This window comes from Sturnus vulgaris, chromosome 13 (genome assembly GCF_052056855.1).
Source record: "Sturnus vulgaris isolate bStuVul1 chromosome 13, bStuVul1.hap1, whole genome shotgun sequence".
Lineage (NCBI taxonomy): Eukaryota > Metazoa > Chordata > Aves > Passeriformes > Sturnidae > Sturnus > Sturnus vulgaris.
Window position 1 is genome coordinate 6,737,641 of NC_142255.1, and position 19,624 is coordinate 6,757,264.

Consider the following 19,624-nt stretch of genomic DNA (forward strand, 5'->3'; position numbering starts at 1 on the left):
ATCAAGAGACTAAGCTTAGCACAATACAACATATATAATACATATAATTATACTACTATTTAATTTTAAAAGACCATGGCATAACTCCAAGATTAATCAATCATCCCAAGTACCCCACCAAGGGCATAAATAACACTGCTGTAATACCCAAATTTATGTTTGGCTGACTGTTGTCATTCTCAGAGAGTATTTTCACAGCTGTTTTGCAATTAACATGGAGTTTAACCAGTCTGAACGTTACATGTAAGATAATAAAAGCATTTTGCAATACATAATTTCAAATAAGACAGTCTGATCAAATCTTAAGTGAAACCAGAAGAGATTTAAAATAAGTCATCTCTGTCACTGGAACTTGACTGCAGATTTTGAGTTCCAAGCTCTCTCTGGATCAGACAAAGAGCCCACACAGGCACATGCCCTCTCTGCCAGCTGTAGCAGGCAAAAAACTATGCATTCAGAGCAGAAAGTTCAGGCTACAAAATTTTAACTAAATGCTCTCACACCACCCAGCACCCACAGCAATGTCACAGATGTCAGAGCACACTTTCTTGTCCAGTCATTGACCATGTACAGCTGTCAGTGTGTGTTGAATCCCTTTTTGAACATGGGACTATGTGCCTCTACAGCCACTTATGCTCATGAATTAAAGATAATGGCTTGAATAGTAATTCAGCTTGAAATGAATAAAATCATATCCTGATAGTATTAATGAGTACTGTGTCCTTTACATCTCAAATGTCTTCAGCTAGGTATGGCTGGTAGCATTGCTCTGAGCCCTGTTAGCATAACACCAATGTGTGAGGAGCCATCCTCTGTCACTGAGCTGGTCACCTATCTGGTGGCTTTGCTCTCGTTCTCAGGCTCTGAAGGTCCTGTGAACCAAGCAGACAGACCAAACACATTTGTCCTTTCCCTCCCTAGTTGGCTCAAGATTCCTGAGTGCCAGGAGGATCACTCCCTTCCCCTGGCGGCCTTGAAGGTCCTGGGCAGGAGGCCAAACAAGTGTTGGTGATCCAGCCACAGCACAGGGGAGCTGGGCAGCACCCAGAGCACTGGCCACAAAGTCCAGCAGCTACAAGCCCCAAGTGGGAATCTGGACCAGCAACACGACCCTCTCCCCTCACTGGTGGCAAGGGACACCTCTGTCATCATCTGCTTCCTCTGAGGATTGAGTGAGTGACTCATTCTTTTATATGGTTTTTGAGTCTAGATTATGATTGTTATATTGATAAAGCAAACCATATGTTAAGATTTGACCTAATCTGCAGAGGGTCCATGTGATTAGAAATTTTAACTTAGTGGTAGTATAAATTTTGTATTATGCACTTATAGATTGTATTACATAGACTCTACTTATAGAAATCCAGGGCCATTCTATCAAAATCCTACTAAGCAAAGGAAGACTTAATTGTAACTAGGATTTAGTGCTGTCAACATTCTGGCAAGAACTTGCCTGTTCCCTTAGGGTTGTGTGATGACAGTTTTTCTGTACCTGAGACTTACTTGGAATATGCTTTCCAATAGCTGTGCATGATGGGAAAAATTTTCCAAAGTGCACAAATTGCTTAGGAGTCTGCACCCTGCTGGAAAAGACAGTCAACCACAGTTTAGGGAATTGTGTCCAACTATGAGTCATGCTAATTCAAACCTATTCCAACTGTTCTTAAGCTTGCACTAAAATCAGTCCTATGGGCAATGCCACAACAAGCCAATTCTACAAATAGCATCTTTTCAGCACAGAAAGCTGCAGCAGGGCTGAAGTGAATTCTTCACTAACTTGTATTACTGTAGTTATTTAAACCCCCAATTCACAGCAGATGGATATGCAACACTGATTAATGTCCACTGCACACAAAATCAGGTGCTTCTTTCCTCACCAGCTCTCAGTTTTTCTCCATTAAGCAGTATGGTTAACAGGATACTTATACACTTCCTTATCCACTAATGCTATTGAGATAAAAGGCTGGAATTATGAGCTGCATCAGTTGGTGTGAGCAAAGGACTTCATGCTGTAGTTTGTAGGAGGGATTAAGTAACTGAAAAATAATCAACTCTAACAACAGGCAGCTCATTTCTACTTAATACCTCTTAATCTTAAACCTGTTAAAATAACCTAAGCACAAAGTACTAGATGCTTAACATTTTCACCAGCCTCTGGCTTGCAGAATATTGAATGTCTACATTCAATATTTTTTGGGAGACAGACAACAAGTGTTAGAGAATCAAGACAAAAGTAGTGAATAAACACTGTCTTATCATACTAAGCCGATTTGAACAAAATTTGGAGGAGCTTCTCATCAGCATTACATTATAAGAAAAGAAAAACCTGTCTAGCATTAGTTGTTCAAAAATATAAAACATGTTAGACCCTGAAGGAATTGTAAGTTATTAGGTGAACAATTTATGACAATAAAACTCTACACTGTTTTTTCTAACAACACTTTGCCATTTTCCACAGTTCTGCTTTACTGCCAAATCAGAGAATGTAAAGTTAAAAAGTTGTTGCAATTTAAGCTTTTGCTAGGTTTCCCTCCAAAGGGCAGCTCCAATTCTTTAGATCCAAGATGAAAATCAAATACCTGCAGAAGCAGAACATTTGCATTACAACATAAGAGATCCAACAACAGTGAAAGTTGAATTTTGCCACCTTTTATAGGCAAAGGTGGAGGAGGATTATTTCTACTGGTGTGTGCACAGGGTTAGAGAAAAATCTTCTGCACTACCTAAACAAAACATAGAATCAAAATTCGAGTTTCCCAGCAAAAATGTTGCTGCTTGCTGTCATTTTAACTGCAAGCCCAGTATTGCAATTGAACCCAAGTGATCAACACTGCAATTAGAAAACACACCCCTGTAAGCACCTGCACCTCCAGCTGTAAGGATCATTAAAGTGTACACAGCTGGTTTTACATTGGCCTTAGGCCCCCACCTCCTGTCTCTCCTGAACGAGCTTCAGCTGCCCTTCCCAGATGTAAGGGAACAATGCCTTCTATGGCACACAGTTGGTACAACAATATCTACTCCAGGTGTCAGGATTTACTGTTCCAAAAGCACAGAGCTTCACCAGGAGAATGGCTAAAGCCCTAAGAGAACAGGGGGAAAAAGCCCCATATAATCCTATTTGGTTTTTTGGTAAAGGTTTTGTTAAACCAAAAAACCCCCCTTCACATGTCCATTAATATGATTTTTCCTAAATTAGCCAAGTTAATTTTATTAATTATAAGAATTTACTAAATACTTCTTTGGTTAAAAAGGTCTGTTACTTTAATTTCTTGCAACAGTCAGAAAGAAATGGTTCTCAGAACAGTCTAAACTAATTTAACTTACTAGTTCCTTAAATGCACTGCATCTTTAGTTAAACATCAGCATTCAAAGCAAAGAAATACTTTCTGCAATATCCTCAATACAAATTGCTATTCAGTAGGCTACAAGACTTATCACATCACTTTGAAGCCTGCTTTTTAAAAAAATCAGTTATTACCATATCTTTTTTAACTGTATTTTCTTTTCAAATTATTATTATTATTCTCCTCCTCCTTTCCCAAGTCTGTCCTCTAGCACCTTTACATATATGCCCCAGGCCTCATATTCTTAGCAGAAGTTATTTGTCCTTCAGCACACTATCAATTCAGCAGATATGTGCCAATGTAGAGCAAAGAAATTCTCCCTAACATTAACAAGCTCATGGAGCATTACTATCAATACAAGCCTTTCCTCATGTAGAAACCCCATCATGCTTGCTCACTGTACAAAGAAGTTGCATCGCTGTTTTTCCAGCTGGCCCCATTTCTGTCCTAATTAACTCAATAACCAGAAATGCCTTATATAACAGCACAAAGCTACAAAAAATGTTAATCACATTTTTATCTTGCTAAAAATAGGACACTTTCACAGAGGATGTCTGCTCAACTTCCCATTATATATGCAACGTAAACAAAATGCTTAAAAAACTTTCCATCAATATGTATTTCCACTGGAAAAAACCCCCACAGTATTCACAGACACTCAGCCAGAATTGCTTTGCAGCTCCCTGCAAGTGCTGGTCCTGGAGTACAGGCACGACAGGACACAATCTTTAAAGCAGACCTTCTTTCAGTTACAAGTCATGTCAGTATTCTAATCTAAAATTAACTGGTGCAGAACTAATAGATTTTTTCATTCATGACATGAAAATAATTTTTTATTTTCACTTTCATTAATTAAGTGTGCTTTTTTAAGTAGTATAAAAGTTAAACCGTTGGACTTCTCCACATCAGTGTGGAAGGAGAGTTGGTATTGATCCTACATCATTTTAGTTACATTAAACTCCACCCTCTCTGAAAATTGTAAGAAACCATTAACTTGGAAACAAACGTGCTGACACAGTATTTTCTCAAATTGGCTTTTCATATAAATGTATGCATATGCCCACACATTTATTATTTACAAATCATATTCTTCAATATGGCTACAGATGCACATCAACTGTAACTTTTTTAGGCTTAATTAATTTATATTCCCACAAATTTGCATCAAGATAATTAAGGCCGTGCAATAATTCTTCTGTTTCAGAGTTATATATGCCCAGCCCTAGCAGATTTTACTTCCTGTATTTAAACATCACATACATTATCTCTTACTGCAACAAATAACAAGCAATAATCTAGACTTTAGTACTCTGGATCTGTTCAAGCATAAATCCTGCCCTAACACGAATCACAGAATCACTGGGTTGGAAGAGACCTCCAAGATCATCAAGTCCAGCCCATGCCCTAACACCTCAACTTCCCAAACCATGGCACTGAGTGCCACATCCAGTCTCTTTTTTAAACACATCCAGGGATGGTGACTCCACCACCTCCTTGGGCAGACCATTCTAATACTTGATCATTCTTTCTGTAAAAACTTTTTCCTAATATCCAACCTATATTTCCCTTGGCACAGCTTAAGGCTGTGTCCTCTCATCCTGTCAGTGCCACCTGGAGAAAGAGACCAACCCCACCTGACCAAAGCCACCTTTCGGGGAGTTGTAGAGAGTGATAAGGTCACACTTTTTTTTTTTTTTTACCTGTCTTTGTATATTCAGCCACATTTTCTTAGAGGAATGATCAGCACAGCCTGAGATATGGTTTCACTTATTAAAACATATTTGTCACCAGATAAAACACATGGTTGCACAGATTAACACCATGCTGTGTTCTATCTAGTCCTCCATGATCTAAAAAGCTGAACTAAAACAGAATGCACAACTATTTTCACTTGGCAAATTTGACATAAAAGGAAGTCCAAAAAAATCTGCCAATTAAAAAAAAAAACCCAACAAACAAGCAAACCAGGAAAAAACATCCAAACCAAACCAAACAAAAACATCCCCCAAAAAGTCTTCCTCCAAGCAGTCAAAGATTCAAATACTGTGACAAGACATGTTAGACAAATAACTATGTAAACCAACTGCCTTGAATTGAGTTTATCTGGGCAAAACATTTGGTATATATACAGTACTTTTATCTCAGTACTAAAGCTACCTTCAACTGACTCATATTTCAGCTCTTATAACAATTCACTTTTTCCTTCATATTTTTCTAAATTGTCACGTGCAGTTAAATATTAGCAGATATTTCTACATTCTGAAAATAGAATTATCACAATCAGTTCAAAGCTAAAATTTTTAACACAATTCAACAGCTAAAAAAAATAAAAATGGATCAGTTCAGCAGCATGTAACTAATTAGACTGAGCAACCTTCCACTATGTTCTTTAGAAGCCATTAATTTTACATTCAAGATTTTAGATTTGCTGTAATTCTACTGTAAGATCTGAATGTACTTTTCCCATCAAGAATTTATGTTGCAATCTTCACAGTACTTGCAGTAAGTCTATCTGTAGCATTAACTTCAACAAAAACAGCTCCAAAGAACTTGTAAAAAAGCCTATTGTACACGATGAAAGATAACTAATACAGAATATCTTAGGAATTTAGTTTTACCTGAAGGAACAGCTGTGCTGTTCTGGTGGTTTTCACCAGGTGACACAAACAAGTCTTCCTCCCCTTCAGTAGATGAACTGGAAGAAGATTCAGTACTGAGATCATTCTCACTAGAGCTGCTGGAACTGGGGAGCAAAGCGTACTTCCTTCGAGCTAACACTTCCCGCTTTTTCCTCTGCATTAAAATTCGCTCTTTTTGGTTCTGTGTCCGCTGTGATGAACTTGTTTTCACAACTCTCTTCCTATATGGGAGTCTTCTTAAAGAGCTGTTGTGAAAACAGGGCCTTTTCATCAACAACCCGGGTACAGAGTCTGCCTCAGTCCGAGGCCACTTTTGTGACCTTGCACTGTGAGTTCTACTTGGAGTATTCAACACTGCCTGAGGGTGTCTCACAGGAGCATCTTTTTCTTCATCAGATGTTACTGTGTCAGAGTCTCCAAAATGCAAGCTAGATGAAGGTGAAGAGATACAGTCACTAAAAGAAGAATCATTGTCTTCACTCTGTGTTTCTAGATGCTGTCTCAACCCTAAGATTCCTTTATTTTCTTTATCAGGACAGTTTTGAGTGTATGAAGGACCAGCCTGCTGGCTCTTGCGTTTTTTTCGCACCACAATAGCTTTTTCTTGGTCTGTATGGTTGCCATTCATGTCCTTTTGCTTTTGAGAATCACCACACAAGTGAGAGAACTCATTCCCTACTTTACTGGCAATCATCTCAACTTCTGCAGTGAAGCTTTTGGCTGCCCCAATAGGCTCAGGGTTCAAGAGGATCCCCTTCAGACTCTCCTGTCTCTTTGGTGCATCAGAAGGAACTTCACTCTTCATATCCGCTTTTAGAGTATAAGCTATATTACATTCAGGAGTCCATTTAGACATGGAAAGATTTAAGAACGGCCTAGAAAATAAAACAGATAAGCATCAAGAAAAGAAGCATTAGATTTTTCAAAAGCAAAGCTAAAATAAGAGAAAACCCATTTACTGCTAGGACCAATCCCCAGTGGGAATGGCAAAACAACAGTAACCAAAATACAACTGTTTCAAAATATTAATAATACTCCCTGACAATGTAATTTTTCATTAAGACAGAACTCTCGTAATTTGCATTGAGGGGAAGTTCTTATGGTCAGCGAAAACATCATTTTCACAGAGCAAATACTGGTCTATGTCACCTGCAAAACCAATGACATCTGCTTTACTGATATTAAGCATGGCAGTTACAGGCTGCTGCTTATAGAAGTTACCTGAGTTTTAGCTAAATATCTCCCATGGCCATCAACTAAAGTGGATGCTTATTAAATAAGGCCTGTATCTTCTCCTGCAGCAGAACACACGGACAGTAAGTACTTCAACACAATACATGGGGTTGTATGGTGTCAACTGAGCTATAAAAGTCAGTTACTTAGAATTCATCATTCTTTTCTGACATGAAATGGAATGAAACATGAGAGATTTGGAACTGTTATTATTTTGAGGCAAAGAAATAAAAATCCATTTATTACCTTGGGTCTCTTTTAAAAGCCACCACACATTAGCAGTACAGTGTACAAAGCTATTTGCATTCCATGTACTTTTGACTCTTACACTATGTCAGAAACTGAGTATATCATAGCATATGTTCCCTTAGAAGTCATTATTGGGCGGGTTCCCCTCCCTGCCAAAATATAAAGCTGCCAATGTATAACATTAGCCTCAAAGAAATACTTTTGTACTGGAAGACACAGACAACAGTAACCTCAGTAATAGATCCAAGTTCAATCTGCTTCATCTGACATCTCTGCCTTTGGTTTAAATTCCCAAAAGGGAATGATGAAACAATTTGGTTCCCACTGTGAGAACTACTGAAACTCTTTACTGAAACTATTATCAGGAGTTTTTATGCCTCAGCACAATAAGGCTACAGTAGATACTTGACAGCTTACAGCAAGTTGTGCTGAACTACCCAAAGGCTGCTTAAGAAAACATGTGCAACAGTGCCCTAAGTGGAATAAGGCTGCCTAAGCAGCACAGCTGGGAATATGCATGAAGCTACAAAAAACACCTGAGCTATCTAGAAACAGCAACAACAGTCAGCCAAAGGCACCCTGACAGGCCTGAGAGCTTGGTCTGCATGAACCTCACGAAGTTCAACAAGGCCAAGTGCAAGGTCCTGCACCTGGGCTGGGACAATCCCAAGCACAAATACAGGCTGGGCAGAGAGAGGAGTGAGGACAGCTCTGGGAAGAACTTCAGAGGGTGTTAATGTATGAGAAGCATGACACAGCCTGACACTGTGCTTACAGTCCAGAATGCCAATCATATCCTGGACTGGCTCAAAAGAAGTGTGGCCAGCGGGTCACAGGAGGGGATTGTCCCTCTATTCTACCTGGACTTACATGTCCAGCTCTGCAGCTCCCAGCATAAGGATGTGGAGCTGCTGGAACAAGACCACAGGAGGGTCATGAAATACTCCCAGGGTGGAGCATCTGTCTATGAAGACAGACTGAGACCTGGGGTTGTTCAGCCTGGAGAAGAAAAGGCTCCAAGGAGATATTACAGCACCTTCCAGTACCTAAAGAGGCTCCAAGAGAGCTCTAGAGAGACTTCTGACAAGGGCATATAATGACAAGACCAGGAGGAATGACATCAAACCAAAAGAGGGCAGATTTAGATTAGATATGAAGAAGAAATTCTTCCCTGTGAGAATGGTGAGACACTGGAACAGGATGCCCAGAGAGGCTGTGGATGGCCCATTTCTGGAAGAGTTCATGGAAAAGTTGGGCTTTAAGCAATGTGGTCTAGTGGAAGGTGTCCTTGTCCGTGGCAGGGAAGCTGGCAGTAGATGGCTTTTAAGATTCCTTCCAACCCATACCATCCTATGATGATTCTATGATCTGTGGCAGGTTAAGCAGCCCTGCCCACTCAGGTCCATAATCCTTTGTCTGAATCTCCAAACTCTTCAAAATGCCAATGCATCCTTACATGCAGTGCTAATATTTAATGTCCTTAATTATTTTGTCATTGAACTTATCAATACAAGCCTGAGACTACAGAACAGATGTAAATAAGAATTCTTTAGACTGTTTCACAAACTGATGCTTTCAGGAGCAGCTGTGAGCTGTTCCTAACAGCCTCTAGTTTGCAGTGGGTATAAACTGATGCATCATCTCAGGTGTTCTCTTCATAGCCATAAGCAACGACTACACTCCATGTGATGTAATTTGGAATAAAAACTTTGCAAAAGGCATCTATACTGCAGAACTAACATCTACAGAAGCTGTAAGTTGACAGGATCCTTCTGGAGATCAAGAACCTTTTGGATCCTAGAACCCCAGCTGAAAAGTCTCATGTAAACGTTCTTATTGGAAATACTATAAAAATTTATAACAATTACTATTAAATATGAGGCCTATATCCTCTGACAAAAAAGTGTTGCTGTTCTCTATTGGAATTACAGCAGATAGGCATGTCTCATATGCAAGTCAGAAGCTATATTCATGCAAGTTGGAATAAACCTTCTCTTGCAAGGAGTTCTTATTTCATCAAGGCACTACGTTTTTTATAGCAGTAATGTACTATACAAGGCTACCTTTTTCTTTTGGGCTGAAAAAAAAGAGGTTGAAAAATTGGAAAAAAAACCCTTAGAATAAATACTAGGAGGGCAAACAGTCTACCTAGAAAACAAAGGCTACTAAAGCTGTGTTCTGCTGTCTACCCCTCTCAGCTCCAGCTCTTAAGACAGTCCATCAATGGGCTTGTCCATACCCTCACACACATGCATCATCTTTCCTTGAAAACATTAAGACCAAGACTTCCATTTTATCCAGTTTCTGACAAGGACAGGAATACAGCATTCAGACCTTCCACAAGCACACAGAGAACAAGCACTACATAGTCCTTTTCCTGATCCTCCCAAGGTCACCTTTTAGCTCTGTTATTTATGCACCACTCTTTCACTGAAATGTAACAGTCTAGTCAGTCGCCACCCCAGACCTAAAGCAACCCAGACCCTCCCACAATAACAGTGTATTTCATCAGAAGTTTCTCTAGAAAATCCACAAAATATTTCAATTTTTGGGGAAAAATATGGTTTTATTCAGAAAGTTTATTGTCTTTGAACACAGTCATAACTTGCCAGCATATACTACATGTCCAGCTGATACATAACTGTTCCCCATACTTTTAACATGATAATTTCAGAATCAAAGAGAACTGACCCCTTAATTTTTTTAAGAAATCAATATCTGAACATTTTCTCATTATGTGAGCACAACCAGGTGCTAATTTACAAAGGATTTTGTTCTTTCATTGGAGTGCTACCCTCCCCTTTGTACTGTTAAACTAAAGTGGAGCAATCTCCATCAGTGTGAAAACTCTGCATGCTGAATGTGATTATCTCTGCATAAGCTCTGTTTACTTTAGTGCAGAGGCCACCGTGCTGAAATACAGATATTTAAGTTACAGCAAAAAATTCAGTGCAATGACATTTACTTTACTTTGAGAAACCTCAAACTACTGTAACATGACAAAATCCTGAAATTATCACACAGTGAAAACCAGTGCATCTGAAACATTATTTACTGGCTTAGTTTTATTCCAACAGGAGCCTACATATACCATACACCATAGCCAGTTAACATAGATTCAAACATTTTCTATTTTTTGTGTGTGTATTTTGTATATTTTTACTCTTACAACCATGGAAATTGAACCAGATAATCAAGAACTCTTCACTTTTGCTAACCAGTAGAGAGGCTGAAGGACTGCTTACTCACAGGAGATTTGCTGCCTTCCAACTACAAACTTACACAACAGCTTAAACAGGAGTGGTTTTGAGGTGAATGACAGCAATCAACAATAACAAATAAACCATTCCTTCACTATTTAGAAATGCTACTAAAAACTTTCAAACAAAAAATTTGACTAAAAAAAGGCAAATGTTGGACTAGATTTCAATCCATTTTAAGTATCTTCAATGGTTAGACATAAATAGTAATTTTTCTTCTGCACAGAAGACAATTTCAGAGGGACTACAAAAATATTATGCAAATAATTAAGTCATTAAAATGAGCTCATCTGTTGTTAAAACATTTAGAAGTTCCTACAATATCTACTTAAATTAAAAGTAATCCTCGGAAGCTTTTTCAAAAAGCAGCAACATGAAGTTAGTAACCTCAGTCAGCATTAGTGTTTCTGCTTCCTAATAAAAATATTGCCTTAGTCCCACATGTTTCCTCTCAAAGTTTTGATTTACTGTCTTCTTTTAAGCCATTATAACTCAATGAAGAGCTGTTAAGACAGCTACCTGAAAACTACAGTTATTCTATGTTCCACTCTCAGGTGCATGACTATTCAGAATTATAAAGTGCACATGACTTTTAGCCATTCTTTGCACCACTTAAAACCATTGCTATTAATCATTCCAAGACAAACAGCCGTGCAAAAAAATTCATGCAAACCGGGAAGTCCCTGGAAATAGGTAAGTCAAAAACCAAGGTTAAAGAGAATCTTTACAGCAAGTTTATGATCACATATCAAAGCAAAAAACATTTGAGTTATAAGATGGAGCAAAGGATTTTGTCATTAATAATTCATTTCTTTAGAAGCAAAAAGTTGGTAGCATTACAGCACTAGAAAACAGTAAAATGCTTCATTATACAACATATAACTCAGTTTCTTGGTATAAACTTGGGTGATAAATACATGTGATTTAATATAGCATTACCCTGATAATGTATTTTCAGTTACATTCTGAAATATAGTCAACTCCCTTCACCATCTAGAAAAAAAATGTCCTTTTATTTGTTGTCCCTTTATTCAGTTCTAACTCATTTTGTTTGCATATGGTCACTGAACTCCCAGCTAACTTTTAAAACTAATTCCCTTCCCTGATATGAAGCTTGTATCAGATTTAACATTATTTTCACTCTGATAAGCTAATACTCGTACTCTTAAATTCATGAGAAAACCTTTCTTTCCTCTCATTAGAAAGATGTATTCTTATTCTTTCAGCAAGGCTTTTCCATTAGACATATCAAGAAATAGGAAAATTTAAAAGGTTATAAAATTTATACAAGGCCTTTAGCAAAGTAAGAAAACCTAAGCACTGCTGCTTTCCAATCTCAAGAGCAGGCAGCCAAGCAAGACTGATTCCTGCGTGGCCCTGACACACTGGAGGCTGACAGAAGGCTTTAGAGCCACTTTAGAAGTTGGACCCCCAACTCAATCCCATGGACATTGAATGTCAGTGCTATCATGCCCTGCTGCTTCAACAAAATCAGGAACTCACTGAGCAGATCACAAGAAAAACCCCATTCATTTTCCTAAAAGAGGCAATACTGTCCTATTCATTACATTTCTATCAAGCAGGGACAACCTGTATGTCCATACAATGCAGAGTAAGTGACAAGAAGAAAAACATCTAATATTCAGTTCCCCTATCAGGAAAACAAGTGCAATCAGATCTCAAAATTTTATTGCATTTTTCTTCACTTTTGGTTGTTCTTCACTTTTTAATCACTTCACTAGAAAAACAATGGTCTTTTAAAGCTTGTTTAACTACTAAATTTTAGCATCCTACATATTGCTCTTTTAATCTTTGGCAAAAAATAAAGTAACTGATAAGTTGAAGATCTATGCATTTTATAAAACAGCAACAATCAAAGGTAATCTGAAATTCCATAGTGTTTGTATTGATATTATGTATATTTATTCACAGGACAATATTAAATGCCATTGCAAACCATTCTCAATTTCCCTTCTGTGCTCAAATGCAGACATGGTGATGACTCCATTTTTCAATGACAAAATTACTCGAGAATTCTCCGAGCAGAATACTTATGTTCTGCCCTACTGAAAGGTACTAACGGCATGACAATGCTCTGGAAACAGGTTCTTGCTTACAGACTCCCAAAGCCAGCCCATAACATCCAGCCCAGGGAGAAGGGTCTATGCTTTGCAGAGGTGCTACAGCTACAAGAGTGACAGCAACGCAGGAAGGCCTATCCACTGCTTGCAGGCAATTCTAGGAACCATCACTGGCTTGGAAAGTCTACTCTGGAAGTGAAACAATGTTATTTCAAGTACAGCACTACCCTTACTAACCTTTGCAAAGCCATCTCAAAGTCAGACCACAGTAACTGTACCATCAAGGACTGTAATGAACAGTATCCAACCTCTGGACCAGCAAAGTCTCCTTAATCTTATCCCTGAAAAAGTCCTCTGGGACCTTCAAGGTTTGCTTCCTGATGCATAAGTCAAATCATCTCATTAAGCAATTATCTTGTAATAGAAATGTCAGGCCACCTATAGGACAGCTACAGAATGCCTCTGTTGTGCCATGTTGCCATTCACCTCTGAGAATGAACAGCACTGTACTCCTATGGAGAGGCTACTGAAGTGTCTGTCTCACCTCTGCCAATAGAACCCAGCACACAACAGCTACAAACAGATGAGCTCTTCAGGACAGGATCTACGGCCTGGCTCCAGCTGGAACAGACAAAATGCACAGAGCACGTGCAGCTGGAGGCACCTCCTGTTAGATGGTGAGCTAAGAGCAATGCTGCAGAACCCTCCCAGCACAGGTGAGCTGTGCTGAAGTACACTGAGTCACTCCAAGGCCATAAAGGCACCCAAGGAAATCCCAACTTGAATCAAGCATCACCAGGCACACACACACCCGGGCAAGGAATCCATCTGCCTTTGCACGATGGATGCAAGCAGGTATATTTGACAAACATGGTGCTTACAAGCACATTCTTCAGTCTAGACACTTCTTTGCTCTGTCCTAGGCTTAAATCAGTTAGCTACATTAACACTATGTAAATCATGGGTTTAAGATAGAAGCATTATGATTTGGCAATCAGGAATGTTTTGACTTCAGTGAACTCCAAGACAAACTTAACAGCATTGAACTTGGGAATAAAAAGTTGTAGCTTTATAAAATAATGACAAAATGCAAGTTTTTATTGGAACTTAAGATCTTAACTAGGAATTCTGCTTCCCGATACAGCTAGGGAAGTTCTGAGTTACATGGCCATCAAAAATTATTTTAAAAGTTGTTTCTTAGTCCCCCAAGCATTTTTGACCTTTGAGGTATGTGTAATTCTTCTTGATGTAGTTTCATTTTGCAAACACTTTGCGATAAAGCTTTGAGGAACAAAGTTAAACATGATCTTTGCCACAGCTGCTAGTAAGAACCTTTCAAGTGAGAATTGTGAAAGTAGCCATTAGGACAGTTTTATGCTGTTCTTCAGGAAACCCATGAGAAGTAGAGGATTTAAAAGATACTAAACTGAGCAGATCTGCCAGTTTCAGGGGAAAGGACACTACAGCAGACCTCCACTCCGCAACCAGCAGAGACAAAAAGTAAACATTTTGCCTAACAGCAGTCAAATATTAGGTCTAAACTGTATTGGGAAAAAAAAAAAAGACAGAAGTAAATAGCCCTTACTGGCCTCTTGCTATTACAACCATGAACCAGCCTTCTCAGATTTCACTTGGTAAACTCTTTATAAGGAAGACATCATTTTAATATAGAGCAATTCCTTTTCCAAATAGCATAAGCTACATAAAGCAACAAAATAATCGTGGTTTATCACCAGATCTGCAGCAGTTTAGTTGTTTGCATGTCAGTAAGGTTGAAAAGAGATTTATAAATATGCATATTGAGTAACATTGTATGGGATACATGCACAACATAAGAATAATTACTCAAAGTTGTAGTCTCCTAAGTTTCGTTGGTGTAGCTGCTTCCAAAGTTTACAGTGCTCTTGCAAGAAACAAAACATGTATCCACAGCTGAAGTCTTAACTAGGGAACTTCCTTCAAGATTAAGTATAGGTTGGTGTTTTTCTTGGTGGGTTCAGGTCAGGCCTAGCAGACAACCCTAATGGGGCAGAAGGAAATAAAGAAAAGAAAATGTTTCTTTCACCAACTTAAACTTTTGGTGACAGCTCACTTAAAGGAGGTTGCACTTCAGGAAAGCTGCGAGGAACCCTTTATACAGCATCTGCCTATGGCAAATCCATCTCCCTGTACTATCCCCATTGCTTACATGTGAATTAAATCATCCTGTTCCCCATCCCATCACCATTCCCCTCTCAATTTTTCCCTATTTATTCAACTGTTTGACATCCAAGCCTCTATAATACATCAGCTATGGAGGAGGGCACTATCACCTCTATCTTCCCAAAAGAATGTCCTCACTATTACAGGAAATACAAACAACTGAAATGAAAGATTGTACATCTTGGAAAAAGAAGATAGCAATGGCTGTCAGCTAAATGTTACTGCAACACAGCCACCTCCAATGAAAATCAACTGCTATAACTGATCTGGTTATATAGGTCAACAAAGTTACTAACCAAAGATAAAGTGCGAGTCAGCGTCATGTTAAGATATTCTCTTAATACACTTCCACAAACACCACTGCTTCATACAAAATATATTTCTGAAAGGTCAGAATGTTCTCATCCATATTTTGATGCGAGCTGTTGTTCACCCTCAAGCTCCCAATACCAGATACAATCGCAGCTGTAGCTGAAAGGCTTCAACCATCAACAAAAACAATCCGATTTTTAAATATGCGAGACTTCTGGAGTTTTAAAACAGAAGCTTGGTGCTTTATACACTATTATTTAATTAAGATGAAACATAAGATGTTCCTACAGCCTCTCACCTAATGAATTCCACAGGTGAGTCTATATTGTGGATAAGCACACAAGACAGGTGAACAGATGTTCACCCTATCAAATAAACCAAGATTACTTCTTTCCCTATTAAACCTTGCACACCTGCAGAATCTAATACTGTTTGCTTCTGTTCCCTCCCTGCTCCAAGACTTTATAAAAAAAAAAATAAGTACAAAACCAAGTAAATTGCTTAAATTGCTCTGACAGCAAGAACTACGGATATATGAACAAAAAGATGATGTCATTTCTGGTTTTAAGAGTGGCAAAGCATCGCAACTATTTAAAAATTAGTTTTCCTGAAAAAGCTTTCTACTAATTACTACTATTTTCTATTAATTAATATACCTTTGGAATTTTCTGCAGGTTACAACAAAGACAACGCAAGACCTTATGCTGCACCTGAAGCATTCTGCTTTCATCTAATAGCTTATAATACAGATACCATGACAAACCCAGGTCTACACAATGAGCAGTCAATTCTTATCTTTTTGGTCAAATCTTTGTTTCTGAAATAACTGCATGAGAATCAAATTATTCTATTTACAGCAAATTCCTACCTCCTGCATTATGTCCTCTTCCGTAGAAGTACTTGGCTATCAGGAATTAAGGGTCTCATTTAATCAGCTAAAGCAACCAGGCCTCGCTTATGATTTAGTAAAATCACTTCAAGCCATGGAAGAGCTTACTCAAACATAAAAATTCCACGAATGCATGCTCAGCCTTAATCACAGAAACACAGACACTTTAAAAAGTATATACCCTTAACACCTGCCCATTGCAACAGTGACAAGCCTACGTACCTCTGAAGATCCTGGCCTACATTTCTGAATGAACGTTACTTCCTCGTTTATCATGCAAAAAAAGCCACCTGAAAATGGTGATTTTTGAACAGGGGTTAAGAGAACACTAACTTCGCAAACAAAACAAATGACGTCATAACAAACCCGATTACGCACAGAAATAGAAACTCGTTTCCCTAAGGGGAAAATTTGTGACAAATTTGTGACAAAACCCTAGACAGTGCTGCGGCTGCCCGCAGTGAAGACACTGCTTTGTGCGTCAACGAGGCGCTGAATAAAAAAGGAAAAATACATTCTGTGTGAAGTTCCCACCCGCCGCACAGCCCCGCCGGTCACCGCTGCCCTCAGGGCGCACGGTGGGGGAAGCGGGGGAGCCCCCGGCAGTCCCCGGCCCCACCCGCGGGGTCCCCGCCGCCCCCCGTACCTGAGACAGCGAGGCCGTGGGGGAAGGGGCGGGTGCCGCCGGCGCCCTGCGCAGGGCCGAGGGGTAGAAGCGGCCTCGGTGGGCGCCGCAGTGACCCCGCGGCGCTGCCCGGCGCGGCTCGGGAGGCCGCAGCGTCCTTGCTGTGGCGGTGCAGCCGCTGCTCCCGGTCCGGTCCCGCTGCGGCCGCTGCGCCGGGCGGGCCCCGCTCTGTTGTGGCGCAGCCCCCGCCGCTCCCTGCCCAGCGCAGCGCGACAGTCGGCGCTGCTTTACAGCCGCCCGCAAAGCGCAGCCGCGCCGGCGCGCGCCCCGCCTCCCGCTGCGCCCCCTGCCGGGCGGCGGCGCAGCCACAGCGCGGGCTCCTGAGGAAACCGGACGGGTCGGGACGGGCTCACGGACGGACGGACGGACGGACGGGCGGCGCGGTCCCGGCTGCCTTCGCTGCTGCTGCATTTACGCGGTTGTGTGTAAATAAAGCGGGGGTATCAGAGCATGGAACAGGCCCTGGTCGGTGATGCCGAGCAATAGGACACAAGAGAACGCGCAGAAACTGATGCACGGAAAGTTCCACCCGCCATGAGAAAGAGCAATCTTAACAGTGAGCTGCCCAGGTATCCGAGAGCTGGACGCAGTCCTGTGCCCTGTCTCCTGGGATGACCCGGCTTGAGCAGGGAGGTCGGACCAGAGGGGCACCCACTGTGGTCTCCTCCAACCTGACCCTTTCTGTGATGTCCCCTTCTAGGACTTGTCTAAAAACATTCGTGTTCTGCCCAGCGCTGTGTCTTCCCTTGACACCGCAGTGTCTCACAGCTGCCTGTCCTGGAGCCAGTGACAGATGCGGCTGCGAAGAAATGCCAACAAATCCCAACTCTCCATCCCAGCTCTTTAGAAGTAAGAATTTATTTGCTTTTACTGCACAATGCAGTCACTGGCTCGGGATGAGGTGAGCCTTCCCCCTCTTCATTACTGATGTTCACACAAACCTGTCCCGTACAGTGGCTGTGTGTCACACGGACAGCACAGCAAACGCCACAACTTTGGGAAGGCTCTCATACAGCAGCAAGCCAGGGTGTTTGCTAACTTTGCAACTGCCAAAGGCCAGGATATCTCTCTGCCAAAGATGACCTTTCATCAATGTCAGGGTACACATCCCAGCTCTGGATTGAAACACTGGATAGACAAGGGTCATACACTCTCATTGACCAACAGCTACATAAACCCAAGGCTTTGGAGCACAAAGGTACAGTCTGGTCTACCAATAGTTAAAGATATGACTCAGAACACACAGCACCAGAGTCATCAGTACACAGCAGTTCCTACGTGTTTCAGAGGAGCTAAACAACCTGCATGCATTATTACAAAAGCAATGGTCACTGTGGAAAAATGCATGTTGACACTATTAATTGCATGAATTTCTGAACAGAATTTCCTTAAAGCAAAAGTGGATAAAACAACATGGAAATTAGGCTTTACTTCAATATATGCAAATGCAAAATGCAAAAAGCACTATAGCACGTAAATTATATGAAAATAAAGACTTTTCCAGCTGTATGTGTGAAATGAAAACATAAGAAGTGAGACCCACATAGAATGAAGGTGGGGAAAAATACCACAGGTTATTTCATGTGGTTCCATAAGCAAAGCAATAATTCATTTCAGTTTGCAATAAAGACAATAACACAGGTTACCCAGCATTAACTTGCTACCTTTCTCTACATATTTCTTGTGTTGTTGGGTAGTTTTCTTTTTTTTAAAATCATGTCACATCCAGCTAATTTCAGTAAATAAAGACACTGAAACACAGATGAAATAACCAATGAAACTGTGGAGAACATGAAGACAGCAACAGACAGTGGGAAGAAGGTCATATCGTTCAATGGAGGTCACTAGTGGCTTGACTCTGTAAGCAATTTCAATATTTTCCATTAAGCACTAGATTCAAAGTTGGAATACTTTAGTAAAAATCAGCTGGGGAAAAAACAATCAGGACAATATGTAGGAAGAAGTGAATGACCCTGAGGACTAATAGAAGCAAAGTAAAAAAACATCAAACACAAAGAATGTGCACTTGAATGTTAATGACCAAAAGTTTTGGGTATTTGTCAGGTAAGAGGCAGTTGGATGTGAATTTCAATTACCAATGTAATTAAGTAAATTACCATCAGTCAACATGATGTAGACTTGAAAAAGCAAACGTGTCTGTAGAATAATTTAGTCTAAATAATTTTCAGAGAGAGAGAGGTTTCAGTGCTATTGCAAAAATTATTCCTGATGTAGTCTTCCAACTACCTTATGCAGCTTTTTTTTTAATACGTAGCCAAGTCAGATGAACTCTAATCTTAGCAGGACACTCAATAAAACACAGTGTAGATAATATGAGAGGAAGCTAATAAAATTTGGCTGGATTACTTTCAGAAATGAGACAGAGGAGCATTGTGAATAAGCTGATCAGAGACTAATACCAATAAAAAACCACACCAGCTAGTTACGTATTTACCTATTTACGTAATAATTGGTTTGAACACTCATGCCAAAGGTGACAGAAAGGTAGTTCTTGGTAGAGAAAAATGTACAGTCACTGAGTCTCTGCTCACCAACTGGAAGACATACAAAAGATCATTTCAAAAACAACAAGTGGCTAAAATTTTCAGTTTACAAATTAAAAAGCAAATGCAGTCAGTCTTGATTTTCTCCCAGCACAAAGTCACAGCGGCCAAATGATCTGTAAATGTTCTGGGTATGATTCTGTAGACCTTTCTGTAACATAAA

The 19,624-nt window shown here is 40.0% G+C and overlaps 1 protein-coding gene across 7 annotated transcripts in view; it reads right to left on the reverse strand.

The window, feature by feature from the left end:
• Positions 1-17,069, reverse strand: part of RNF111 (ring finger protein 111) — a 45,025-nt gene extending 27,956 nt beyond the window's left edge. For 5 of the 7 annotated variants that reach the window (XM_014873995.2, XM_088172481.1, XM_088172483.1 and 2 more), the window contains exon 1: positions 5,966-6,861. In XM_014873995.2, the coding sequence (XP_014729481.1) occupies positions 5,966-6,842 (877 nt within the window). In that variant the 5' untranslated portion in view covers positions 6,843-6,861. Of the gene's footprint in view, positions 1-5,965; positions 6,862-16,434; positions 16,500-16,858 lie in introns of those variants that run through there. The other 2 variants (XM_014873992.2, XM_014873993.2) reach the window with 2 other exon arrangements.
• Positions 17,070-19,624: the final 2,555 nt, after the last annotated feature.